The following is a 27,592-nucleotide window of genomic DNA, read 5'->3' as shown; positions in this document are numbered from 1 at the left end:
CATCAACCTCTGGAGGAAGGCAACAAGGATTTCTGGTTAGCAGGTGTGCCTACCTGGAGTGTGGGGTGTGGTGGTGTTGTGACCTGTGTCCCCTGGCTTGCCCAGGGCGACACAGTGGCAGGTAGTGGTACCCCCGTGTCCAGAGCTGGAGGGGCCTGCAGGTAGTGGACTACGTTAAGAAAACCAGGGTGGTTAACAGGTGTTAAAATGGCTCGAGGCAAAAATTCTGCCTGAGCAGTTGTATATACAGTATACTGCACTTTGCAGATCAAGGGCTTCGACCACCATCCTCCATTTTTATTATGATTGATAAGTTATTGTTGTTTGTTATAATAAAAGCTTAAGGTGTGGAGTGTAAGGGATAAGATGGAGGTAACATCGCACCTGATGTCGTGAACATGTCCGCCTCAGGGTTTCCGAACGCTGACATGAGCTCTACACAGTACCACTGTTTTGACATTGCTGTGCATTCTGTATCTCAGATTACACAGATTACACAGATTCTGTGTAATCTGTATATTGGGGCACTGTTACAATGCATTTCCAGTCTAATTATTGGCAGAATCCGTCTTATAAAGATGTCATGTGCACATAGTCTGGTGGAGACTCCAAATCCTCTAGAAAAAAAGCTCAAAAACTTGTAGGTTCTGCTCCGTAAACTCTGTAAAAAGTCTTTGTGTGTCCATACAATTAGAGTTACGGATACCGGGGTATGTCTGTAGAATTTATACGTCTTATCCCTCTGTCGGAGATTAATGTGGGGAACCTTTCCTGGCATTTATCAATAATCAGGGCCGCTCTGAGCAGCGTTGTGGGCGTCGTGTGGCTCACGGGCCGCAGATTGTGCACGGCTGCTATTCTTAACCATCAGTGAACTTTTACATTATGGTTGAGGCTGTTACTGCTCCACTCCTCTGCTTTCTTGCAGCATATCCGCCTCCATACCTGATGACTCTTCAGTTTTGTCACTTCCTGAGTTTCTCTACAGACTTCTGTTTTTCTCTGTTTCTGGGATACAGAGTTAGAGGACGGGGAGGGAGGAGAGCAGGCAGCTGACGTAGAGGCAGAGAACCAGGATACTGGGCAGAGAGGCGACAGGCAGACTTCTCTTAAGATCTGACATGAGGGTTGGGGGGTCCTGAGTCTGTAAGGGTTAAAGCGAACTGGTTCACCGCTCCGAAATATAAAAAGTTAACTTTCTTAGGAGACGAGAAATCGGAGATCAATGTTGCCCTGAGGATATTATTCATCTACAAGCCTCGGAAAAAAATGAGTAAAATTGCTTGTCCGACTGTGCGGCGGAAATAACGAAAAATGACCGGATTCTTCTATACGGTGAGTAGTCGGGGGTTTACGTATCACCGCCATGTCACGGCGTATAAGGACACCTTACTTATTGTATGTTGTAATGGTCTACCCTAAATTAAGGGAACATCCAGTGCCAAAACCTCCTCTTGAAGATCGATCTACGACACCGTCCATGTAACATACCGTCCGCTTATCCGCCAATCATATGCATCAATTTTACTGACTTTTTACTGACAGCATTCCATATATAAGACTAGACAAAAAAATCCCTATTATTGGTATGTAGAGAACCCAAGGTGCATGCGGATGTAGCAGAGCTGAACTTGTGCAAGGAAAACCGCCCAGATGTCATCAGATCTATAAAGCTTTCTTTACACACGCTGGTGAACATTTAGCAAAAATGGTGTTACTTGCGTCACAATTTTTAGCAAATTTAGGGAGTTTATGGCTATGTGCCCACGCTGCGGATTTTGCCGCGGATTTTGCCGCGGATTTGCCGCGGATTTGCCGCAGATTTCCCGAAAATCTGCAGCAGCGGCACTTCCAAGCCATTTCAATGGCATTTTGGAAATGCTGTGTCCATGCTGCGGATTTTTCCGCTGCGGATTTGCCGCGGATTTTGATCCGGAAAAATCTGCAGCATGTCAATTGTTTGGTGCAGATTTGGTGCGGATTTTTGGTTTTGAATGGGGAAAAAAAAAAAAAAATCTGCATCGAAATCCGCGGCAAATCCGCGGGTGCGGATTTGCCGCGAAAGTCGCGGATTTTCAGGCAGAAAAATCCGCAGGTACATTCTACCGTGGACACATAGCCTATTCGTTTTCCAACTGCTTTTTTTGCCACATTTTGCAGAGCTGAATTTCTGGAAGGAGACCCGCCCAGATGTCATCAGATCCAAAAAGCTTTCTTTACACACACACTGGCTGACATTTAGCAAAAATGGGGTAACTTGCGACCATTTATTTTTTAGGAAATTTAGGGAGTTTATTTGTTTTCCTCCTGCTTTTTTGCAACATTTTTCAGTCCTTTTTTAAAACCTTTTAGACATACTTATAAAAGTCGTGCCACTTCTAATGCATTTTGCATCATTATTTTATATTAGTCATTTTTTCTCTTTTTTTTCCCCTATTATGCAAAACTTGCAACTTTTTGTTGCCCCAAAAAAGTTGCAAACTCACTACCAGGAAGGAGAGGGATGAAAAGCGGAGGAATGTCTCTAGACGGAAGCATTAGGCTATGTCCTCTCTCCTCCTATACCAGTCTGTCTTGTACTGTTAATGATTGTTGTACGTATACCCTCTTTCACTTGTAAAGCGCCATGGAATAAATGGCGCTATAATAATTAATAATAATAATAATAATAATGTTCACAATCTGCATCTCTGCGTTTTTGAAGATGCTGCATGTCAATTCTTCCAGCGTTTTTGAGCCTTTCAATTAATAGATTTGACTTAAAAAACACATTGGGCAAAATGATAAAATGCGGCAAAAAATGAATGCTTTTTTTATGCGTTTTTGCAGTGGGTGCATTTTTTGGGGCCAAAATTGCTGCATCTTTGTGGTTAAGAAAAGATGCAGTGAGTGAACATACTTTACTTCTTTAAGATGTAAGGCTATTTATCAAACGACGTGTGACACATTGATAAATTTGGTGCAAATAAATATATATAATATCAATATATCAAAATATTCAAGATACTTCCCTTCCCAATATTAGACCCCGAGACCAAAGTTTTAAATGTCACAAGTGAATGTAAATAATTGCAACATAAATGTTGTTATTCCACACTTTTTTTTACGACTGCTATGACCTGTCTAGAATATACATGCCCTCTTTTATCGCCATTTTTACGTTATTAAAAAAATATTAAAGCATTGCTAAATCTGGAACAGTCATTTTTTATGCAAATGCAATAAATCTGTCTCCCTCTATTTTTGTAATGTTTGCAAAACCTCCTTAATGAAACGCGAAGTGTTGCTGTAGTTTCTTTAATGCTTTTTTTTTTTACCGTTTTTCTAACTTTTTTTTTTTGAGCCTCTGGGGTCAAAGAGATGACACAAGTGGACACACTGCAAAATATGTGAACCCAGGCTGATTATTCTGAAAAAGGTGAATTACATACTCAGCTCAGCTACATCAGTATTTTTTTTTCACCAAGCACATGTAGATGTATAGATGTAGGTGAGTTGAGTTTGCATTCCGGCACAAACGCCCATATTATACTACTGTACACGTAGCACAATGCGTAGAAAAACGATAAATAGCAAATCCAACTCTGCTACATCTCCATAAAGATCATATATGTCACATGCTGGACACATTAACGGCTTACAGATGTAGCAGAGCCGAGCGTGTGTTTGAGCACAATTTATCATAATATACCAGATGACGGCGGGTAGTCACAATGTACTGAAGAAACAAGTAAAACAAGTTTAGCTCTGCTACATCGTTTTGTGCTCACTTACTGGAGCTGAGTATGTAAAACTTTGACGTGCAATCTGTAATTTTTATTTTTTTTTGCATGGGACTGCATTTTACATAGGTTGAAAGAAGACCTAGGTCCATCTAGTTCAACCCTCCCTCCACCACCTATTTATTTTCTCATTAAGTAATTTATAACAGATAATGTTGTGTACTGAGGAAATCATCCAGTCCTGATATAAAAGCTGTTCTAGTATCTGCCATTACTACCTCTTGTGGTCGGCATTCCACAGTCTGACTGCTCTAACTAAAAAGAACCCTTTCCTATTAAGGCTACTTTCATACATCTGGTTTTAGCAGTGCGGCGGAAGCCAGTTTCACACATCCTTCTTTTTGCCGGTTTGGCGGATCCGGCGCGCTCCCGTACAGTGAATACAGTACAATGACAGCGCTGTTACTTCCGGGTCACATGCGCCGGTCACATGACAGCATGTGACCGGCGCTTGTTGCGCTGCCAGTGTACTGTATACACTGTACGGGAGAGCGCCAGATCCGGCAAACCGGCAAAAAAAAGGATGTGTGAAACTGGTATAAGTCCGGCTCTAAAACCTATGCAACGGATGCGGCGAAAAAAACGCATCCTTTGCATAAGTTTTTACATGCGGCCCGTCCGGTTTTTGCCGGTTGCGGCACGCTACTGAGCATGCGCAGTGCAAAAAACCGCATGAGGCGGCCGGATGCGGTTTTCGCCGCATCCGGCGTCCATGGGCATGCATTGGAAAAAGCGCCGCATCAGCCGGATGCTGCACGATGCGTTTTTTTTTTTGCCGGACAAAAAAACGTGCCAGGCAACGTTCCATCCGGCTGCCGCATGGGCTAAATATGCCGCATCCGGCAAAAAACGGACCGAACGCAAGGCCATGCGGCACACTCTGGCACTAATGAAAGTCTATGCAGAATAAACGCAACCTGCGGCAAAAAAAAAGCTTGCGTTTTTTCTGCAAAGAGCCGGATTGTGCCGCACAGCAAAAACCGGATGTGTGAAAGCCGCCTTAGCTGCCGTTATTACAACTGTTTAAATCCACAGAATTCAAAGGGTTACTAGTGACAAATTCCACTCTGCTACACCTAGCCACGTGATTGTGTCAGTGTCAGGTTCATGCCAGTTTGCTGGACAGCAATGGAGGAACAAGAATGTGTTTCCTGGATTAGGAAAGCCGCTGGTGTTACGGGAAATTGCAGAATCACAGGCGGGGTGCACAATACCGAGACTGTGCTACAACCCCCCTCCTCCACCACTACTGCAATGCCCTCATTGTGGCTTCATACAGATTCATTATGGACGGTAGCGTGTACATTATGATGTAGAGACGTTTTCACCAGACTGGGACTATATATGATTGTACCACAGACGCCATGATGTATATAATCGCACATGGCTTCTGTCTGGCATCAGTTCTGGATCCTTCACTATTTGTCTTACTCTGAAAATCTGAAAACCATATGTCGATATGGCTTTTCTCTGCTGAGATCTGAACAGCTGAAGTCACAGGCCGAAAGCCTGAGGCCGCACTACTGACTGTGTTGACGTCTGTCAGGGTGACTTGTTGCCATGGAGACTATTTCAGGGCCTCCATTGTTATTGTTTTTCTTTTATTCTTGGTGAACGTGAATGACGACCCCTTTAAGTTTAGATGTTGCCTCAAACAGATTTAGATCTTGTTCTAATTTTTCTTGCTTCGTTACTAAATAAAATCCTTCCTCAACTCTGAAAAATAAGAGAGACACAGACAGTGAAGTGATTTGCGTCAATTGTTATTATACGCTGACTCCGCTCCCCATCCTCTGCCAGAGCTGTGTACAGTTAGGTCCAGAAATCTTTGGACAGTGACACAATTTTGGCGAGTTGGGCTCTGCATGCCACCACATTGGATTTGAAATGAAACCTCTACAACAGAATTCAAGTGCAGATTGTAACGTTTAATTTGAAGGTTTGAACAAAAATATCTGATAGAAATTGTAGGAATTGTACACATTTCTTTACAAACACTCCACATTTTAGGAGGTCAAAAGTAATTGGACAAATAAACCAAACCCAAACAAAATATTTTTATTTTCAATATTTTGTTGCGAATCCTTTGGAGGCAATCACTGCCTTAAGTCTGGAACCCATGGACATCACCAAACGCTGGGTTTCCTCCTTCTTAATGCTTTGCCAGGCCTTTACAGCCGCAGCCTTCAGGTCTTGCTTGTTTGTGGGTCTTTCCGTCTTAAGTCTGGATTTGAGCAAGTGAAATGCATGCTCAATTGGGTTAAGATCTGGTGATTGACTTGGCCATTGCAGAATGTTCCACTTTTTTTGCACTCATGAACTCCTGGGTAGCTTTGGCTGTATGCTTGGGGTCATTGTCCATCTGTACTATGAAGCGCTGTCCGATCAACTTTGCGGCATTTGGCTGAATCTGGACTGAAAGTATATCCCGGTACACTTCAGAATTAATCCGGCTACTCTTGTCTGCTGTTATGTCATCAATAAACACAAGTGACCCAGTGCCATTGAAAGCCATGCATGCCCATGCCATCACGTTGCCTCCACCATGTTTTACAGAGGATGTGGTGTGCCTTGGATCATGTGCCGTTCCCTTTCTTCTCCAAACTTTTTTCTTCCCATCATTCTGGTACAGGTTGATCTTTGTCTCATCTGTCCATAGAATACTTTTCCAGAACTGAGCTGGCTTCATGAGGTGTTTTTCAGCAAATTTAACTCTGGCCTGTCTATTTTTGGAATTGATGAATGGTTTGCATCTAGATGTGAACCCTTTGTATTTACTTTCATGGAGTCTTCTCTTTACTGTTGACTTAGAGACAGATACACCTACTTCACTGAGAGTGTTCTGGACTTCAGTTGATGTTGTGAACGGGTTCTTCTTCACCAAAGAAAGTATGCGGCGATCATCCACCACTGTTGTCATCCGTGGACGCCCAGGCCTTTTTGAGTTCCCAAGCTCACCAGTCAATTCCTTTTTTCTCAGAATGTACCCGACTGTTGATTTTGCTACTCCAAGCATGTCTGCTATCTCTCTGATGGATTTTTTCTTTTTTTTCAGCCTCAGGATGTTCTGCTTCACCTCAATTGAGAGTTCCTTAGACCGCATGTTGTCTGGTCACAGCAACAGCTTCCAAATGCAAAACCACACACCTGTAATCAACCCCAGACCTTTTAACTACTTCACTGATTACAGGTTAACGAGGGAGACGCCTTCAGAGTTAATTGCAGCCCTTAGAGTCCCTTGTCCAATTACTTTTGGTCCCTTGAAAAAGAGAAGGCTATGCATTACGGAGCTATGATTCCTAAACCCTTTTTCCGATTTGGATGTGAAAACTCTCATATTGCAGCTGGGAGTGTGCACTTTCAGCCCATATTATATATATAATTGTATTTCTGAACATGTTTTTGTAAACAGCTAAAATAACAAAACTTGTGTCACTGTCCAAATATTTCTGGCCCTGACTGTATATGCCAACACAGAAATACTCTCATAGTGCTGCCCACTAAGGCCCCGTTACACGCAACGACATCGCTAACGAGAAATCGCTGGGGTCACGGAATTCGTGACGCACATCCGGCGTCGTCAACGACGTCGTTGCGTGTGACACGAGTGACCGCTAACGATCCGAAAAACGGCAAAATCGTTGATCGTTGACACGTCGTTTCTTTCCCAAATATCATTGCTCATTTTGGACGCAGGTTGTTGGTCGTTCCTGAGGCAGCACACATCGCTATGTGTGACACCCCGGGAACGACGAACAACAGCGATCCTGCGTCCACCGGCAACGAGGTGGGAGTGACGTTAATGCGGCTGCTCTCCGCCCCTCCGCTTCTATTGGTGGCCTGCTGTGTGATGTCGCTGTGACGCCGCACGACCCTCCCCCTTAAAAAATAGTTTGTCTGCCGGCTACAGCGACGTCGTTAGGAAGGTTTGTGCGTGTCATGCGTACTAGCGATATTGTTCGCCACGGACAGCGATTTGCCCGTGACGCATGCACGACGGGGGCGGGTGGGATCGCTAGCGATGTCGCAGCGTGTAAAGCGGCCTTTAGTGTTCACACACAGTATAGTACCATTTTCTTTAATCCCACACTGCCCACCATAAAATATTGCACCCACAGCAGCTTACACACAGTATGATGCCCCCAGTGCCCCCTATACAAAGTATAATGACCCACATTCCCCTCAAACACAGTAATATGGCCAACATAAAGTATGATGCTCCAGAGCCCCCCACACACAGTATGATGCCCCCACTGCCCCACACACGCAGTATCGTGGCACCCACAAAAAGTATGATGACCCACATCCCCCCCACACACAGTAAGATGGCCAACACAAAGTATGATGCTCCAGAGCCTACCACACACAGAATGATGCCCCCACTGCCCCCCATACGCAGTATCGTGGCTCTCACAAAAATGATGATGACTCACAAACACCCGTACAATAACATGGCCCACACACAACATATGATGCTCCAGAGCCCACAGACACAGTATGATGCCCCCACATGCAGTATCGAAACAGCCACACAAATTATCATTACCCACTGCCCCACACACACAGTAACATGGCCCACATACAAAGTATGATGCTCCAGAGCCCCCCACACACAATATGATGCCCCCACTGCCCCACACATAATGCGATCCTCCACATGCAGTATGAAGCCCCCACTGCCCCCTACATGCAGTATCGTGGCACCCACACAAAGTATGATGACTCACTGCCCCCCACACATACAGTAATATGGCCCACACGCAAAGTATGAGGCTCCAGAGGCCCCCACCCAGACAGTACAGTATGATGCCCCCACAGTCCCCCTATAGTATCGTGGCACGCACACAAAGTATGATGACCCACAACCCCCCCATACACAGGAACTTGACCCACACACAAAGAATGATGCTCCAGAGCCCCCCACATACAGTATTATTATTATTATTATTATTTATTTATAGAGCACCATTAATTCCATGGTGCTGTACATGAGAAGGGGGTTACATACAAAATACGTATACAAGTTACAGTAGACAGACTAGTACAGAGGGAAGAGGGCCCTACCCTTGCGGGCTTACATTCTATAGGATTATGGGGAGGAGACAATAGGTGGGGTGTAGGTCAGGCGGCAGCTCCGCACGGTGGTCGGGCGGCAGCTCCGCACGGTGGTCGGGCGGCAGCTCCGCACGGTGGTCGGGCGGCAGCTCCGCACGGTGGTCGGGCGGCAGCTCCGCACGGTGGTCGGGCGGCAGCTCCGCACGGTGGTCGGGCGGCAGCGAGTTCATATGTATGATACCCCACTGTCCCTCACACATAGTATCGAGGAACCCACACAAAGTATGATGACCCACAGCCTTCCACACACAGGAACATGGCCCACACACAAGGTACGAGGTTCCAGAGCCACCCCACCCACAGTATGATGCCCTCATTGCTCCCCATACGCAGTATCGTGGCACCCACACACAGTATGATTCCCCCACAGCCCTCCATGTGGTATAAAGCTTCCACATACAGTATGATGCCTGACACTGCCCTGCACAATATAATGCCCCCACAATCCCCCAAAGAGGATGATGCCCCAACATACAGTATTATAACCCCTACAGCCCCCCAAAGACTGTATTATGCCCACACACTATATTATTCCCTATAGCCCCCTACATATAGTGTTAAGCGCCCACACTGTCCCCGATGTCGAATAATGCTCACCACAGTCCTCCGAACACAGCATGAGGCTCCGAAAGCCCTACACACATAGTATGCTGCCCCATACCCATAGTATGATGACCCTATACACAGTATGATGCCCCCACACTGTTCCCATGCAGTATAATGACTCCAACATAGTATGATTCCCCCACGTGCAGTATGATGCACACTCAGCCCCAACAATAGATGCACACCTTCACTGTGTCCTCCTCCTCTTCCTCTCTGCTACCAGTCATGTGACCGGAGATAGTCACATGACTCTAAAGGTTCTTGCAGGACCCTCAGTCTCTAAGCAAACTGAATGGTGGAGGGAGGATCTGACAGTTCCCTGCTCCACCATTGTAATAAACTATATTTGTGTCTTGAGGAGACCAATACAGTTAAAGGTGGGACACGCCTCCGACCTCCAGAGATAGTGGGACAGCTCCCCTATATACAGTATATAGTTTCATGTTTTTGGTCCCATAGAGATTTTCTGTTAAAAGTGGCAGGACCCCAAAGAAAACTTTTAAGGAAAAGGGCGCAACAGAGAAGAGGTGGGGCAATGAACACAGATGAAGGTGATATCATCTAAGCTAGAGCCATACAGAGTCGGCTCCAACCAATGGATCCATGAACAAGGCCTCGAGACCCTATAGTTGTAAACTTTTCTGAGACACTTCGATCAAAAAGTGGGCAATCCAAGGGTGAATTGAGGTGTTCCTGGAAGCAGTTAAGGCATTCAGGGAACAGGAACGTGGTTTAGGTCGGCTTAAATGATCTTCCCCCCAGAAATGTTGACATCTATGCTATATACTTTGGCTTGTTTGAACACAGGCTGCAGTGATATGGTGGCCATAGTTGATGTTGTCTTTCCCGACACATACCGCTTAGACAAGATAAATAAATATGCATATGTTTTTGGGGTTATGCTTATATATACGTCTGCTTTTAAAATTCTGAGTAACCACCTAGAATTCCCTATGCATTACTTTCATGTATCATTTCCCGTTATTGACCGCCATCTTATCACTTTGCAGGTTTCCCTATTCTGGCTTTTGCCCACCCTTTGTCATACGTGGGACATTCCATTAGAGTCGGCTCTGCTAATAAAAGGCGAACCAGTGGGCTTCACGACGAGATCAGCTCACAGACACAAAAGATCAGAGAGATCTAATGAAACGGTCACCTGCAAAGACGATGAATACAGACCGAAAAATGCCAACTACTGCTGCAACAAGTGTTTGGCCGGTGAGTATGTGCGGATCTAAAAGGGGCACTCTACTTAAAATGGTTATGTGATAGTTGTAAAAATGTCTTCTTTAATTTTTTGTATATAATACAGGATCTAGAGGATGGAGTAATTAAAGGGGTCATCCAGCCATAAATAATTACCTATAATTAGGAGAGGCCATCTGTAACACACGGTTTGGCTCATAACTTGCAGGGTGTTATGGCGGCATCAGACGCAGTTCACATAACAGACTCAATCACTCCCCCTATGGTTTCTCTGGTGCTTCTGAGTTACATAGGCAGGCTCGGGCTTCAAACAGCTGTGTGTTCATTTGTGATCAGGCTGGCATGAGTTAATTTCTACTGTCCCACTGCTTACCTCTGGGATCACATGTTGTGGGAAAACCTCTCACAGGTGCTACCCGCCTTTGTAAGATGATGGAATCGGTTTTCCCATGCCAACGATAGCTTTTGCTACACCGGTCCATGAGCTGTTGTATCCCAGTCCTCTGGTGATTGTATTGCTTTGTGCGTGGAATTGTTGTGGAGTTATCTCCTCGTCTCTCCTCCTCTTATTTTCCTCCTTTTCATTTATTGTCTAATACCTCTGTGTGAAGGTGGTGTGATCGAGTTTTGGTTTCCCCTGCTTGTCCATATCTGTTGGTTCTACTGCTCCTTTCCCAGCCCTCCACCGGGGTGAGGGAGAGGGGTATTAGATCAGGGTTGTACAGGAGCAGAGCTAGGAAGGCAGCCCAGACATCGTCATCATTAGACATATCTCTGGGATTAGGGACAGCTAGGGCCCCCAGTCTGAGGACTAATTTAGGAGCCTACGAGCCCATTTATCCCATTGCACCCCATGACAACATCAATGTTAAAAAACTGAGGATCCAAAGCTTGACACCTAAACTGGGGATAAGGCTTTTGTGCAAGTCTCGTTCAATGTTTATATTGGTTTCTGGTTCACACTTCATGTGTCAGGAACCTACTGAGATGTCATCATTTGGAGAAGGTAGACAAAGAAAGCCCTAAAGATCCAACCTTTTGGGAACTTCAGCCAGAAATATTTTTGGGTTGGAGATGTGCCAATGACTTAGGCAAGTTCCATTTATTTCATGACTAATTAGGAAAACAAACAGTAAACCACGAAAGGTTGGATACATTGGGCAGAAGATCCTTTCTCCAACAAGGAATTAAAGGGCAATGAAGACGGTGAAGTCCCGGTCTTGTATGGAGAAACGATGAAGTCATGAAAACTAGCAGACGACCAGATGGATGCACCATTTTGACTTTTGTTTTGGGACATGTTCTTCTTTATGTCTACACCAAAACAAATCATGCACATTTACCAAATCTTGAAAAAAGTGAAGACCTACTCAACTTGCAGAACAATTGACAATCTTCCTGAATGTTACAGAGGGACCTCCCTGGAAGATGCACAACTTTTTCACTCCTAGAGAAATGGGAGACCTAATAGACTTTCAGAAGAGTTGGCAAATGTCCCATATGTCATAGTAAGACCACCTCGAAAGAAGTACAACTTTTCTTTGCACTTTCGAAGAAGGATAGACGTGGACTCCAAGAAGACTTGACAAATTTCCAAGATGTCACAGTGGGACTTGATGGAAAAAAAACCACAACTTTTTCTTTGGATTGCCCAGAAGAATATTCAGTGTGTCATGGATATAACATGACCTATTGGAACGAGAGCAAGGGTTTCCAAATTAATATTTCCCAATCTCAGGGAAAAGATGTTTGAAGAGTTGCTAAGTGTGAGCTAGTCTAACGTCAAAATTTTACTTGTCCAGTTGAGAGATCTTTTTGGGTCTTGAGGCAGCTTGAAGAACACTAAAAGGTCCTCCAATTTTTTTTCTCCGACACCCAACACACCAAGATGCAGATGTTTCTGTCTACAAAAATCTGCCCTTTGCAAGACGTTCCTCCCATCATCACACCGCACACAATGCCATTTTCAATGGCAGATCTGAGGGCTTCTATGTGCAACCACAATTAAAGCAGTCATGCATAGAAGATCACTCGGAGGCTTAGGTCTGAGGTTTCGCACCTGTGAAGTTCGCTGCACTGTAGTCATCAGAGCAGAGCGATGAGCCGGTAATTCGTCTCTTCACAGTGATGATGACTAAGGCGGAGAGTGCAAAATGAAAGTCAAAGAAAGGAGGTTATGAGAATCATCTAAGTGTCATATCTGCGGTTATGGTAAAGCAGAATATACTCAAGGGTGAAATACAACAAAAGGACACAATAGATAAGGCGTAAGATTTGCATCAAAACCCTAGAACCAAACCATCGTAATTCCTGGCCAGTGCCCAATGCCAGTTACAGTGCCCCCATAACGGCAACCACAGTGTCTCTATGACAGTGACAGCCCCCGTAAAGTCCACAGATTCTCCACACCTAGTAATGTCAACCACCGTGTCCTTATAACATTAAAAACCACAGTGGGAACAAAACGCCTCTATGCTCACACAACCGTGACAACAGTGCCAATGTACAAGTGACCCCTGCAACACCTACAGATATGCCCTAGAATGTCGCCATGTAGACCTCTCCCCACACTAGAGACAGCCACTTTGCCCCATAACAATGCCCGTATATGAGAGGCAGACAAAATTCTCCTATTTTCGTGCCCCCATAACAGAGATAGCTGTAATGATCCGATAATAATTCCCCTATGATAAATATAGTAACAGTGCTCTAGAAAAAAAAGACAGACACTTTACCACACAACAGTGCCCCTATAAGAAAGGCAAAATGAGTACTACAGTAAATATCTTTCCATCCCCATATCTCCCTGAGAAAGACAGCCACAGTGGCCCCATAATAGTGTCTCTATTGATCTTCCCTTTCAGAAAGTAGGACTCAGTGGTCCCATAACAGTGCCCCTATCAGAATGACATTCACAGTGCCCCGTAAGGAAGCCTTCAACTTTACCCCATAGCAGTACCTTTATAAGAAAGGCAGACACAATGATTCTGTAGAAAGACCCTTACAAGAGAGACAACTGTCGTGGGCGGAGGAGGGGACGCTGCGCTCTCCCACTGCTCGGGTCCGGCTGCTGCTACTGCTGCTCGGTGGTGGCTCGAGCGGTGGGCCGGATCCCAGGGACTCGAGCGGCGTTCCTCGCCCGTGAGTGAAAAGGGGATTTGGTTGTGGGGATTTGATATTGTCCGTGACGCCATCCACGGTTGTGGTGAGATTGGTGACACCACCACTGCTCTGGACGGGGATCCTGGGAGCGATGACAGGGAGCAGCTTTGATGTTAGTTCTCCCCTCCGTGGGTAGGGGGCTGGTTGTCCCGGGGCCCGGTGATGGGGTAGGGATGGTTGGCAGGTGGGTTACGGGGCCTGGAGAGGTGCAGGGTCGCGGGGGCAGCGCTGTGCCGCACGGCACGGTGGTACTCACTCAGCCCAATGATGTACACAGAGTCTCTGCTGAAACAAACGGCTGAATGGACAGGTCCCACAGATGGCTGCGGTGTTGTTCTTCCCGGCAGGTTGATGATGACTGCCTTTCCTTGCACCTGTGTAGTGTAAGGGTTCCAATGGGTTCCCACCGGTAACCCGCTCCCCAGCTTTGAAGGTGGCTAAAGGAGCCCCTTTTGCCCGCAGGCTCTGGCCCTGGGAACTGTAGCTTTGGCGGTGACTGTATTTCCCTCTCTCGGTTGGACTGTTGCCTTCTGCCGGGACTTGGCTGCTGGGAAACCCAGGAGGTTCCCTTCGCTAACGGATTTGGCAAATTCACGGCGACTCCTAGCCTTGCCGGGGTCCGTAAGCCCCTGCCGGATGGTGCTGGCTTCTCTTTGCGTACCGATCCGGTACCGTCGGGCCACCGCCCGTCCACGGTCCTTACGGTTGGCTCCGATAGGCCTCTCCTGCAGACGGTCATCATTGTCTGCCAACCTTGCTGATCCGTCTGGGCCACACACCCGGACCAACTTCAGATTGCTCCTCTACCACTTTCCTTCCTCTCACTTTCACTTCCAACACTAATCTAAACTCTTTTCCCGCCTCCAGGACTGTGAACTCCTCGGTGGGCGGGACCAACCACCTGGGGCCCACCCCCTGGTGTGAACATCAGCCCCTGGAGGGAGGCAACAAGGGTTTTGTCTGACTTAGGTGTGCCTGACTGGGAGTGTGGGGTGTGTTGGTGTAGTTATCTGTGGCCCCTGGCTTGTCCAGGGCGCCACACAACCGTGATGTCTCCATAACAGTATCCCTATAATAGAGGTCAAAGTGCTCCTCTAAATGTTCCTCCTTAGAAATACAGCCACAGTGTTTCCATAACAGTGCCCCTAATAGAGAGAGGCAGTCAGAGTGTTCCTGTAAAAGTTCATTCCTGAGAAAGACAGCCACAGTGTTTCTATAACAGTGTCCCTATAAGAGAGGCAGTCCAATAGCTCCTATAAAGGTTCATCCCTGAGAAAAACAGCCACAGTGGCTCCATAACAGTGCCCCTAATAGAGAGAGGCAGTCAGAGTGCTCCTGTAAAGGTTTCTCCCTGAGAACAGCCACAGGGTCTCCATAACAGTGCCCCTATTGATGTTCCCTTTAGAAAGTAGGACTAACTGGTCCCATAACAGTTGCCCTATAAAAACACATTCACAGTGCCCCCCTAAGGAAACATGATACGTTACCCATTAGCAGTATCTTTATAAGAGAGGCAGACACACTGCTCCTGTAGAAAGGAGTCCCTAAGAGAGATATTCACAGTGACCCCATAACAGTGTCCCTATAAAAGAAGAAGACATTGTGCTCCTGTAAAAGTTCTCCACAGTGTCCCCATAACAATACAAGTATAAAAGTGACGAATACAGTACTGCTGTAAAAATGCCCTGGTAAGAGAAGTAGCCAAAGTCCCCCCATAAGAGTGCCCCTATAAGAAAGACCGTCACATTGGTCCCATCACAGCCACAGTGACCCTATGGCAGTGTCCTCATTACAGAGATACCAGTGTCCTCTTTGCTTTGTCTTCTGTCGAGAGCTTTGTAACAAACAATATGTCGGCCATTACAGCTCCTCGGGGGTCCGTACCCCGCTTTATATATTCCTAAAAGTGACATCAGTCTTGGTAATCAGACACATGAGTGCGGGGGTGTCAACTTGTCAGAAAGAGGTTTGAGAAAACTGCTGGGAAGTGAAGTCTTGTGAGAAAATCATCTACGACTTCTCAAGGAGCGTGTTTTCTTTTACAAGCTCGGTCCCATCTCCGGATGCGTCTGGATTGCTGAGATTAGTGGGAATTGGGCGGAGGGAGACTGTACGAGGAGCCCCCCGGGCGTTTGATATAATGCCAGAGCGACGTCAATGACAACAAACAGAAATCTGCAAAAATAATAAGAACTCAGAGTTACCGAGCGTTACGCCGAGAAAATGATCCCCTGCCAAGATTTCTTAACATCACCTTACGACACATCGGGCTACGCCCGTGGTCCCAGATGCCTGAAGATGATCATTGGGAGCTTCGGTGTACCTACAGGGAAACGATTAGGGGTTCCTGTCGGGGTCCAGTATTGGATTCGATTATGTCATGTCTTTGGAATTTCATGTTTCCTGTGGGGAATGAATCAAGAGGAACAACATAATGGAAGGATTAGAAGAGAAGTTCTTCGGAATACAAGTATTGACTAAAAGTGAATATGCCAAAAATAACACTAAAAACAAAAAGGAAAATACTATAAGTGAAAAAACAAAAACAGTCATGGCTGTAAGTGTTGGCACACTTGAAACTGTTCCAGAAAATGAAGAATTTATCCAGAAAGTTATAATGTTTTCTTTGTTTTGTTTTTTTTTTTTATTTATTTTTATTATTATTATTTTATATTATTATTATTATTATTATATTTTATTATTTTATTATTATTATTAATTTTATTATTATTTTATTATTTATTTTTTTTATTTCTTTGTTGGAACAACATAAAAATAACAGAAAAAAAGGGGCAAATGTGACATAATTTCAAACAAAACAACAAAAATGGCGCGGACAAAATTGTTGCCACCTTTTCAAAATTGTAGGTAAACAACTTTGTTTCAAGCATGTGATTCTCATCAACAGCAGTGGTTTCCAAATATTAATGTTATTTTGTTTGTTTTCAAATACTGCAGTAAAAAAAAAAACAAAAAAAACCCCACTAAAAACAAAAGGAAAATACTATAAGTGAAAAAACAAAAACAGTCATGGCTGTAAGTGTTGCTACACTTGAAACTGTTCTAGAAAATGAAGAATTTATCCAGAAAGTTATAATGTTTTCTTTGTTTTTTTTTTTATTTATTTTTATTATTATTATTATTATTTTATTATTTTATTTTATTATTATTTTATTATTTTATTAATTTTTTATTATTATTATTATTTCATTTTATTATTGATTTTTTTATTTCTTTATTGGAACAACATAAAAATAACAGAGAAAAAATAGTCAAATCCGACATAATTTAAAAAAAAACAACAAAAATGTCGCGGACAAAATTGTTGGCACCTTTTCAAAATTGTAGGTAAACAACTTTGTTTCAAGCATGTGATGCTCAATAAAACTCACCTGTGGCAAGAAACAGGTGTGGGCAATAAGAAAATCACATCTGAAACCAGATAAAAAGGGGAGAAGTTGACTCAATCTTTGCATTGTGTGTCTGTGTGTGCCAGACTAAGCATGGAGAACAGATAGAGGAGAAGGGAACTATCTGAGGACTTAAGACCAAAAATTGTTGAAATATATCAATAGTATTTAGGGTACAAGTCATCTCTAGAGATCTTGATATTCCTGATTCCACGGTACACAAAATAATCAAGTAGTTTACAACCTATGGCACTGTAACTAATCTCCCTAGATGAGAAAAAGTGATGAAAGGTTGCAACAGAGAACAGTCCAGATGGTGGATAAGCTGCCCCAATCAAGTTCCAAATAAAGTCAAGCTGTCCTACAGGTTCAGGGGGTATCAGTGACAGCGCGAACTATCCGTCCACATCTGAATCAAATGAAACACTATGGAGGAGACCCAAGAGGACCCCACTGCTGATACAGAGACATAAAAAAACTAAACTGCAGTTTGCCAAAATGTATGTAAATGACCAAAATCCTACTGGAAAAGCATCTTGTGGACAGAGGAGACTAAAGGCCGCTTTACACGCTACGACATCGCTCAAGCGATCTTGTTGGGGTCACGGAATTTGTGAAGCACATCCGGCCGCTTTAGCGATGTCGTTGTGTGTGACACCTATGAGCGATTTTGAATCGTCGCAAAAACGTTCAAAATCGCTAATCGGTGACATGCCCCCCTTTTCTCAATTATCGTTGCTGCTGTGTGTACGATGTAGTTCGTCGTTCCTGCGGCAGCACACATCGCTATGTGTGACACCGGAGGAACGAGGAACCTCCCCTTACCTGCGGCCGCCGGAAAATCCCATTGACACCTGTGGAACGATTTCAAGGATACCAACACTTTCCACCATGACTGTATATTATCAAGAGAATGACATTTATGTCCGCAGACCACATGACCATTTTTAATTAAAGGGAAGACTTAAACAAGCTGCAGTCATATAAATTAAAAGATGAGACTTAATAATAGCGTGGATACAACTCATAGTAATTCTCTTTCCAGGCGTAGCCGGTGTCAGGGGCGTGATTCATTCTCCAGTTATTAATAGGATCCCTCTGACTCCATTATATAAGACCTTGATGTATATTATCATTGTATCAGGTTTGCACCCATATAACGAGGGTTAATCATTATCTCTGCAGGTTATAGAGTCATCGAAAATTGTTTAGGAAAAGGAATGAAAACAGAATGTGCCCCATGTCAGCCGGGCCGCTACAGAAAATCTCCGAACCCCTCCAAATCCTGCTCACCGTGTAACTCCTGCTTATCTGGTGCGTATAGATCATGCCAATCAGGCCGATGTTTCTGTTGTTGGACTACAACTACCATTATTCACCATATTCACACTAGCAGCCTGAGCGCAATTTATTATAAATGTTCTCTTCTTTAATCTGTGAAGTTCCAAAAAGCCTGCAGGGCTACGGAGAGATGTGATGCTTCAGGGCCAGACTTACACATTTTCTTAATGTGTGCAAACACATTCTATATACACTACACCATATAGGACACATCCTCTATATACTACACCATACAGGAGACATCCTCTATATGCTACACTGTTGTGAATGTCAGTTATGTTTTGGCTGCTGTGAGGCTCCCTCTTGTGGCCAGGAATGGTTTGGACAGAGACCAGGTGTGTTGAGCAATGGGCGTTTCCATTGCTAACTCTCTGCTTATTTAAACCCTGGTCTGCTAGCAGGCTGTGCTGGATGTCAGTTGTTCTTTGTTCACCAGCCTGCTTCATCCTGCTCCAGACTACATCTACCTCAGATAAGTGCTTGGCTCTTTATTTTTGTTTGGTTCTTTTTGCTCTTATCTGAGTTTGTCATTTACTGTAGTTATTGTCAGTTTATTTGCATGCAGGGATCTTCCCTCTCAGTTAATTAGCTGGAAAGCTCCCTGCAGCTATGTTTGGAGTATTGCTCCTATAAGTCCATGTGTTTGTTGCTTTTTGAATTTGTAATGGTTCCTGCTTTCTGTTTATTGGTACGACAAGAGCGCCTGGTATAGGACGGAGTTCAGATCTAGCGATCTGATTGCTTTTTTGTACTATCAGGTTGTTGGATTTTTCCAGGGTTTTTCTCTGGCCACCATCAGTCCCTTTCCTGTCCTGTCCTATTTAGTCAGTGGGGGCCTCACCTTTTGTTAATCCTATCATCTATCTGTGTATTGTGTTTTCCTATATCACCGCAGTCTTTGAATGTGGGGGGCTTGCTATTCTTTCTCTATTTTCTGAGGCAGAGAGTTATTCATCTTTTCTTCCTTTAGGCTAGCTAGTTCTCCGGCTGGGTTCGCAGTGCACAGGATGTTAGTTCACCCCTCGGCTACTTCTAGTTGTGATGGTTAGTAAGGGGATGGCGGCCAGATTAGTTGCCATTGCTCTTGTCACCTTTTACCAATGATTGATGGTTGTCTTCCATGGTTCTGGATCATAACACTACACCATACAGGACACATCCTCTATATGCTACACTATACAGGACACATCCTCTATATACTACACCATACAGGGCACATACTATATATACTACACCATACAGGACACATCCTCTATATGCTGCACCACACAGGGACATGTCCTCTATATACTACACCACACAGGACACATCCTCTATATACTACACCACACATAGCACATCATCTATATACTACACCACACAGGACACATCCTCTATATACTACACCACACAGGACACATCCATTATATACTACACCACACAGGACACATCCTCTATATACTACACCACACAGGACACATCCTCTATATACTACACCACACAGGACACATCCTCTATATACTACACCGAACAGGATACATCCTCTATGTACTACACCAAACAGGACACATCCTCTGTATACTACACCACATAGGGCACATCCTCTATATACTACACCACACAGGACACATCCTCTATATACTACACCATACAGGAGACATCCTATATATACTACATCACACAGGACACATCCTCTATATACTACACCACACAGGACATACATCCTCTATATACTACACCATACAGGACACATACTCTATATACTACATCACACAGGACACATACTCTATATACTACACCGCACAGGGCACATCCTCTATATACTGCACCGCACAGGACACATCCTCTATATACTACACCGCACAGGAAACATCCTCTATATACTACACCACACAGGACACATCCTCTATGTACTACACCACACAGGACACATCCTCTATATACTACACCACACAGGACACATCCTCTATATACTACACCACACAGGAAACATCTTCTATATATTACACCATACAGGAGACATCCTCTATATACTACACCACACATGACAGCGTTAACATTTTTGACCGTTATTGAACGATTGTGTGCTTTCAGATTTTGGTCAAATTCCAACACAATCTTGCACTACAAAAAATGACACAGTCTGCGGATGTCCCGCTGGTCAGTACAAGTCTGATGACGATCGGAAGTTCACCTGTCTGCCATGCACCGTGTGTAAGAATGGGACTGAACGCTACCAATGTAAGTTTTATTCCCTACTTTTCGGTTACTTTTCTAACTGGATAATCATTCATTTATAGATTTTGATATTCTAAATTATCAGGTGCTGGATTAAAGCTATTTTAACATTGTGTCTAAAAATTTTTTAGGTACAGCAGATCGTAACACTGTGTGTCATTGCCACTTACACTTTTATCTGGACTCCACTGGAGAATGTCGCTCATGTGATGAGTAAGTATAACCAGAGGTGCGGGGAACACACCGGGTCAGGGTTAGTTTCTTCTGGAACTAATATGTACATTTTTTTTCTTATATCGCCACCCTGTGGTAATATTTGGTACTGCAGCTGGAAAATTTTGCAATATTAGGGTGAATGTGGCCATATATTACGTACATAAGCAGGAAGAATGAGAACAATTTAGGCAGAATTTCCATTTCAGCAATATTTGTACAAATTACGTTTTTTCTTATTACATTAGGTAATGATTATATTTAATTTTAGGTGTAATCATGAAGACTGTGCACCTCACTGCCAATTGCTCGTCACAAAGCCAGAAGGTAAGTGATAAATCACGTCTGCATGTACAGGAATTCCTCTTTACATTGGTGGCACGTACACTTTTTACTTTAATCCTGGCTCCATATGGGGGCGCATTTTACATTATTTATCATTTATATTCCTACATTTCAGAGTCAAACATGACATCGGTGATCTTCGCTGGAGGTTTGGGTGTCGTTTGTCTGGCTTTGGTGGCTGTTCTTGTTTTCAAGAATCGTAAGAAGTTCTCTTCCGCTTTCCAGAAAAAGAGTTCACTCACCATCACCGAAGAATCAGGTACAGAATGGAGGGAGTAGTGAATAACAGGGGTCTCCATGCTTCAAATGGTTTGATCATTTGTTAACCCTTTTTTTAGGTGCCGTTGCGGGAAATTTTATATATTACCATACCCCTTATTACAGGCCACACTTTTTTAAAATCCCTAGTTGCCTAATCCCTGAATGTGCACCATGCACAGGAGACATTTGGGAGCATTGTCTTCCATGATATCCCCCCTCAGGACCACCCTCTAGGTGAAGTAATGGAGGGACACAGTCTCCGGTGGTAAAATTATAATTCGGGGAAAGCCACGTCTTGGCTTACACAAATGATCTGCAAATGACTGCAGGTTCAAGATACCTAAGCAGGATGATAAAGCAGGGTAAGGATACCTAAAGAGGATGACAAAGTAGGGTAAGGATACCTAAAAAGGTTTAAAAAATAGGGTCAGGATACCTAAAGAGCATGACAAAGTAGGGTAAGGATACCTAAGGAGGATGACAAAGTAGTGTAAGGAGGATGACAAAGTAGTGTAAGGAGGATGACAAAGTAGTGTAAGGATACCTAAAGAGGATGACAAAGTAGGGTAAGGATACCTAAGTAGGATGATAAAGTAGTGTAAGGAGGATGACAAAGGTAAGGTAAGGATACCTAAGGAGGATGACAAAGTAGGGTAAGGATAACTAAGGAGGATACAAAGAAGGGTAAGGATGGCTAAGGAGGATGACAAAGTAGTGTAAGGAGGATGACAAAGTAGAGTAAGGATACCTAAGGAGGATGACAAAGTAGGGTAAGGATAACTAAGGAGGATACAAAGAAGGGTAAGGATATCTAAGGAGAATGACAAAGTAGGGTAAGGATAACTAAGGAGGATGACAAAGTAGGGTAAGGATAACTAAGGAGGATGACAAAGTAGGGTAAGGATATCTAAGGAGAATGACAAAGTAGGGTAAGGATAACTAAGGAGGATGACAAAGTAGGGTAAGGATAACTAAGGAGGATGACAAAGTAGGGTAAGGATATCTAAGGAGAATGACAAAGTAGGGTAAGGATACCTAAGGAGGATGACAAAGTAGGGTAAGGATATCTAAGGAGAATGACAAAGTAGGGTAAGGATACCTAAGGAGGATGACAAAGTAGGGTAAGGATAACTAAGGAGGATGACAAAGTAGGGTAAGGATACCTAAAGAGGATGACAAAGTAGGGTAAGAAGTAAAAATAAAAGTTTTATTTCTTGCACCTTCCTTAAAAAAATGCAATAAAAAGTGATCAAAATGTTGTATATATCCTACAAAATGTTACCAATAAAAATTACAACTCGACTGCCCAAAAAACAAGCCTTCACATAGGTCCATTGATGAGAAAATAGATGATAATAGTCCCACAATATGGTGAAATAAACCACATTTGTTTCTTTTTTTTTTTTTTTACAAATGTTAGAATTTTTTTGAAACACTAATGTCTAAAAATACTACACAAGATTTTATCAGATACATAAATATTTTCTTTCCGTACATTCTCATTTTTAATCACTTAGAGTAATAAATAAAGTTTCAGAAAAGGCCACTCCATAAACAAGTATAGAAAAAGAAAAAACACCAGGAGCTCTTTTTGAGGCTAAAACATATTATTTTATTTATATTACAATAAAATACCCCCCAAAAAAACCAAAAACACTTGTATTACCTGTATATGAAGAGTCATCACAGACAGAATAAATAACAACATATGGTATATAGAAGGATAGACACCCACAACATGTGAAAGGCTGAGTATGGAAACACCCAGGGTAGCCTGCAGTAAAGAATCAGTATAAATCCACCACACAACATACATTGATGCAGGGCAGGATCACAATCTATCTCATTATAGAGAGACTAAAGTAGTCCATAGAAATTAGTTTCAGTGATGGTTAGTAAGATATAACACCATCTAACTGCTTACCCGTTGGTCAAAGACCTCAAACAGCATTTCACATGTGTTAGAAAAAAACCCTCTGACGCGTGTTTCGCTTAGAAAATTACTTGTTTTTTTCAGGGTAGTACAATTTTTTTATTATTATTTGGGTATTTTATTGTAATATAAATAAAATAATAAGCTTCAAAAAAAAGTTCCTGGTGTTCTTCCTTTTACTATACAAGATTGTATCACTGTGATAACATCGATTAAATAAAAGTTATGGCTCTTGGATGAAAGCGAAGAAAAAAAACATAATAGCAAAAAAATGTAAATTGGTTGTAGCAATTATTTAATTTAATTAATTTATTCATTTAATTATGGCGTATTTTAATAATTGATTTGTTTTTCTTTTGTAGGAGTCGGCCAACTTAGAGACCCTCTGGTATGTATGACACATTTGTTTTTTAAGATAATTGAACTAGAGGGGTTGTATCATGTAACTAAAGCAGGGAACCTCTAATGAAGAGTGTCTTCTTTTCTGGAGGACTAAGCATGACCAGGTGTTCCATGTTAGTCAATACACTTGATATGGCCACCATGTAATACCACATTCCTCCTTTAGAGGTCAGTACACAAAAAAAGGTTTACCGCTAACAGTAACAACAGTTGATCAAAGGAGGTGCCCTTGAAAGCAACACTGAGCATTAAATGTCATGCACACTCATGGATGCTTGGCCATGGAATTGGTGTCTACAGTCAAGTCTGAGGTCACTGTGTGCACTGCTAAGTGTTAGCTCTAAAAGTGTAATCCCCATGGCTGCTGTCCTCTCCAGTCGAAGGACAAAAACTTTGATCCATCACGATTGACGATCCCACCGATCTCACTAAGAATCCTGTGCGCCCGAGTCCACCATTTTTCCTAAGGCAGTGGAAAGTTTATATAGTGCTAGGTGGTGGGACACATCCACATTGAATTAATAGATGTACAGAGGTGCAAAGAGTCCATTACTTACCCCATTATATAGAGACCTACATAAGGGTTAAAGAAATCAAAAATAACAAAAAAATCTTTTTATTTTTAGATGGAACCAATGAATAAATCAAATTATCTCCCGGGACACACAATTTCTGTTGAAGAAGATGCACCTCAACAACAAAATGAAGCTCTAAATTCCACACTTCCGTTACCGGACATCACATTACAGACTACGACACCATGTCTATACAGTAAGTGAAGATACGAGGGTCTGGGTTATACATAATCAGTCAACTTTAATTCAGGTAGAAGATCATGAAAGACCAGGTAGATAATTGACAAGAAAAAAGCAAGATCAGAGCTAAGGATATGTAATCTAGAAGAATTTCTAGTAGAGGGTGGACCAGAAAGAGAACTGCACCTGAAAGACTTTCAGATAGTGAGATGATTAAGCTATGTATTTGGAATCTGGAAGAAATCCAGTAGAGGGTGGACCAGAAAGAAGACTGGACCAGAGCTATGAATCAGTCATGTGGAAGAATTTTGGGTTCAAGTAGAGGGTGGACCAGAAAAAGGACTGGACAAGGGCTATGAATCAGTCATGTGGAAGAACTTTGGGTTCAAGTAGAGGGTGGACCAGAAAGAGGAATGGACCAGGGCTAGGAATCAGACATCTGGAAGAACTTTGGGTTCAAGTAGAGGGTGGACCAGAAAGAGGACTGGACCAGGGCTAGGAATCAGACATCTGGAAGAATTTTGGGTTCAAGTAGAGGGTGGACCAGAAAAAGAACTGGACAAGGGCTATGAATTAGTCATGTGGAAGAACTTTGGGTTCAAGTAAAGGGTGGACCAGAAAGAGGACTGAACTAAAAATGTACTTTCCATGAGAAGATAGATGTGAAAACTATGGAGTCTACAAAAATATTGTTTTGTTTAACACCTGGCCAAATGTTGGGGTTTGTGCTCTAAAAGTCTTCTTAAAAACGTTAAGGCATTGGGGTCAAACAACTAATTATTTTACTATAATCCTTGTTTTGGGATTTTATGAACTACTCATATTTTCTATAGTAGAAGTCAATGTAGCAAAAAAGCTGAACAACATTTTGGTTATTTTTGAGCTACCTTCAGCTTTCTGTTTCTGTTTTTTTAGGTCCAGAAAACCTCTACAAAATCATTGAATTCATTCCTTATGGTCGCTGGAGGGAGTTTGTTCGACGTTTGGGTGTCAGTAACCACGTCATTGACACCTCTGAGCAAGACTACCGACATTGCAAAGACGCTCAGTACGCAATGCTGTCATTTTGGGTCCAAAACGTTGGTTCATCTAGAGAGTCGAAGGATTCAATGTTCAAAGTGCTGAGAGAGATGAACTTGGGAGGATGTATAGAGAGGATCGAGGAAAGCTGGTGACGGCTCTCATGGCTTGTACTGGATGTAAAAACATAGGACCTTGAAAAAAAACTGATTACTCATGCTTTTTTATTTTCTCAAGAGGACAAAATTATATGTTTTCCATTATTACAGCTAAGATATATCGTTCTGGCCTTCTCGAAATTCCCACCACTTATATTTGTGGCACAATAGATTTTTACATTACTTATCCGTTTATCAGTGAGATATAACTTTTTCCACCAAGGACATAGACAGGTCTTCATGGTTCGCCCATGCGTATAGCTGTTTGGATCAACTTCCCTTGAGGTCAACCCACAATTCAAAGACAAAAATTGTCAATCTAAACAGATGGACAATGGGTTATGATGACATACAGTATCAGATAATCCCATTTCCAGAACAGATCTCCCACCCGTCATGAAGAACCTTCCTCGGATGGAGATGATGGAGATTCCTGTCAACATCAAAGACAGATTTCCCGCCCATCATGAAGGATCTACATCTGATATTGAATATCCATTTTTTGGACCCATATTCACATTGATGAAAATTTTACTCTGCTGCATCATCTCCCGATTTCACCGTGGTTACACCATGTGTCCATTAATACTCTGTTGCATCATTTCCCATTTTCACCATGGTTCCACTATGTGTCCATTAATACTCTGTTGCATCGTTTCCCATTTTCACCTTGGTTCCACCATGTGTCCATTACTGTAATTCCTTTTTCCATTCTGCAGATCATAAAACAGTTGGAATATACCCAATAAATTTGCAAATCCTGCCGAAAATGTGGATGCAACCAAGGAGAAACAGAATAGATTCCTTTTCTGTACCTTCGATTTTGATTTCTAAAGACCCGTTCTATTTGATATAAATGACCCCTGTAAAAATCTACCTATGCAATATACTGTATATATATTTTTGAGAGCATAGATGTATATTTTTGTACCCCATTAAATTGTATAAGTTTCTCTCAATGATAATCGCAATGAAATAAATGTAATAGGTGATTTTATATGACAATTGTTAATGAGGGTAAAAACACATTAACCTAAAAAAAATGTATTGATGAATATAAAAGAAAAGCAGAGTTATGAAAATATTTAATGTATAACGACCCTTGTGTCTTACTCTGAAATTGTAAATACGCAGGACTCATTCAGTAAGTGGGTTTGCCTAAGTAGCAAATAAGTGTGGATTAAAAGGAAAGGCCTAGTTCAGACGGGCATATTTCATGGTCTTCAATGCTTCGACTGACCATACGTCTCCTGACCTGAAGATGTCAGGAGACCCACAGTCATTGTGGTCCATATACGGACCGTGAAATACACACATGTGAACGCAGCCATACTCTTAAGTCAGGTGGTTATCAGGTGATAGCGTGCTGATTGCAGAGGGTCCCATCAATCCCAAGATTAGGGCTCTGAAATTCCCAGCAGGCATGGAGCAAAGGTTGTACATTCACACCATCACTACATTTGTTGCCTAAAGGACTGGTGGAAATAGTCATGTATAGCACTTGACAATTTCAGGCAGCCCCACTGCGACCACTGCCCCATGCCAAATGGGCATCTGTCACAATGTGACTGCAGTTGTCACGCAAGGTACAAGAGAACTTACGTTGAGTGTCGCAACACAGAGGGAACACCAGGATAGCAATACAATGGAAGCCACTGGCGCT

The 27,592-nt window shown here is 42.9% G+C and overlaps 1 protein-coding gene across 1 annotated transcript; it reads left to right on the top strand.

Moving 5' to 3' along the window:
• The first annotated feature begins 1,019 nt into the window (after positions 1 to 1,019).
• TNFRSF1A (TNF receptor superfamily member 1A) lies at positions 1,020 to 27,131 on the top strand. Its single transcript, XM_075348337.1, has 10 exons — positions 1,020 to 1,335; positions 10,514 to 10,724; positions 18,470 to 18,598; positions 20,699 to 20,845; positions 20,974 to 21,055; positions 21,327 to 21,382; positions 21,516 to 21,659; positions 23,957 to 23,982; positions 24,623 to 24,767; positions 25,667 to 27,131. The coding sequence occupies exons 1-10, from the start codon at positions 1,315 to 1,317 to the stop codon at positions 25,924 to 25,926; spliced, it is 1,221 nt and encodes a 406-aa protein (XP_075204452.1). The 5' UTR covers positions 1,020 to 1,314; the 3' UTR covers positions 25,927 to 27,131.
• Positions 27,132 to 27,592: the final 461 nt, after the last annotated feature.

This window comes from Anomaloglossus baeobatrachus, chromosome 5, assembly GCF_048569485.1.
Source record: "Anomaloglossus baeobatrachus isolate aAnoBae1 chromosome 5, aAnoBae1.hap1, whole genome shotgun sequence".
Lineage (NCBI taxonomy): Eukaryota > Metazoa > Chordata > Amphibia > Anura > Aromobatidae > Anomaloglossus > Anomaloglossus baeobatrachus.
The sequence above is the reverse complement of the archived record's forward strand: the minus strand, read 5'-3'. Positions and strand labels throughout refer to the sequence as shown.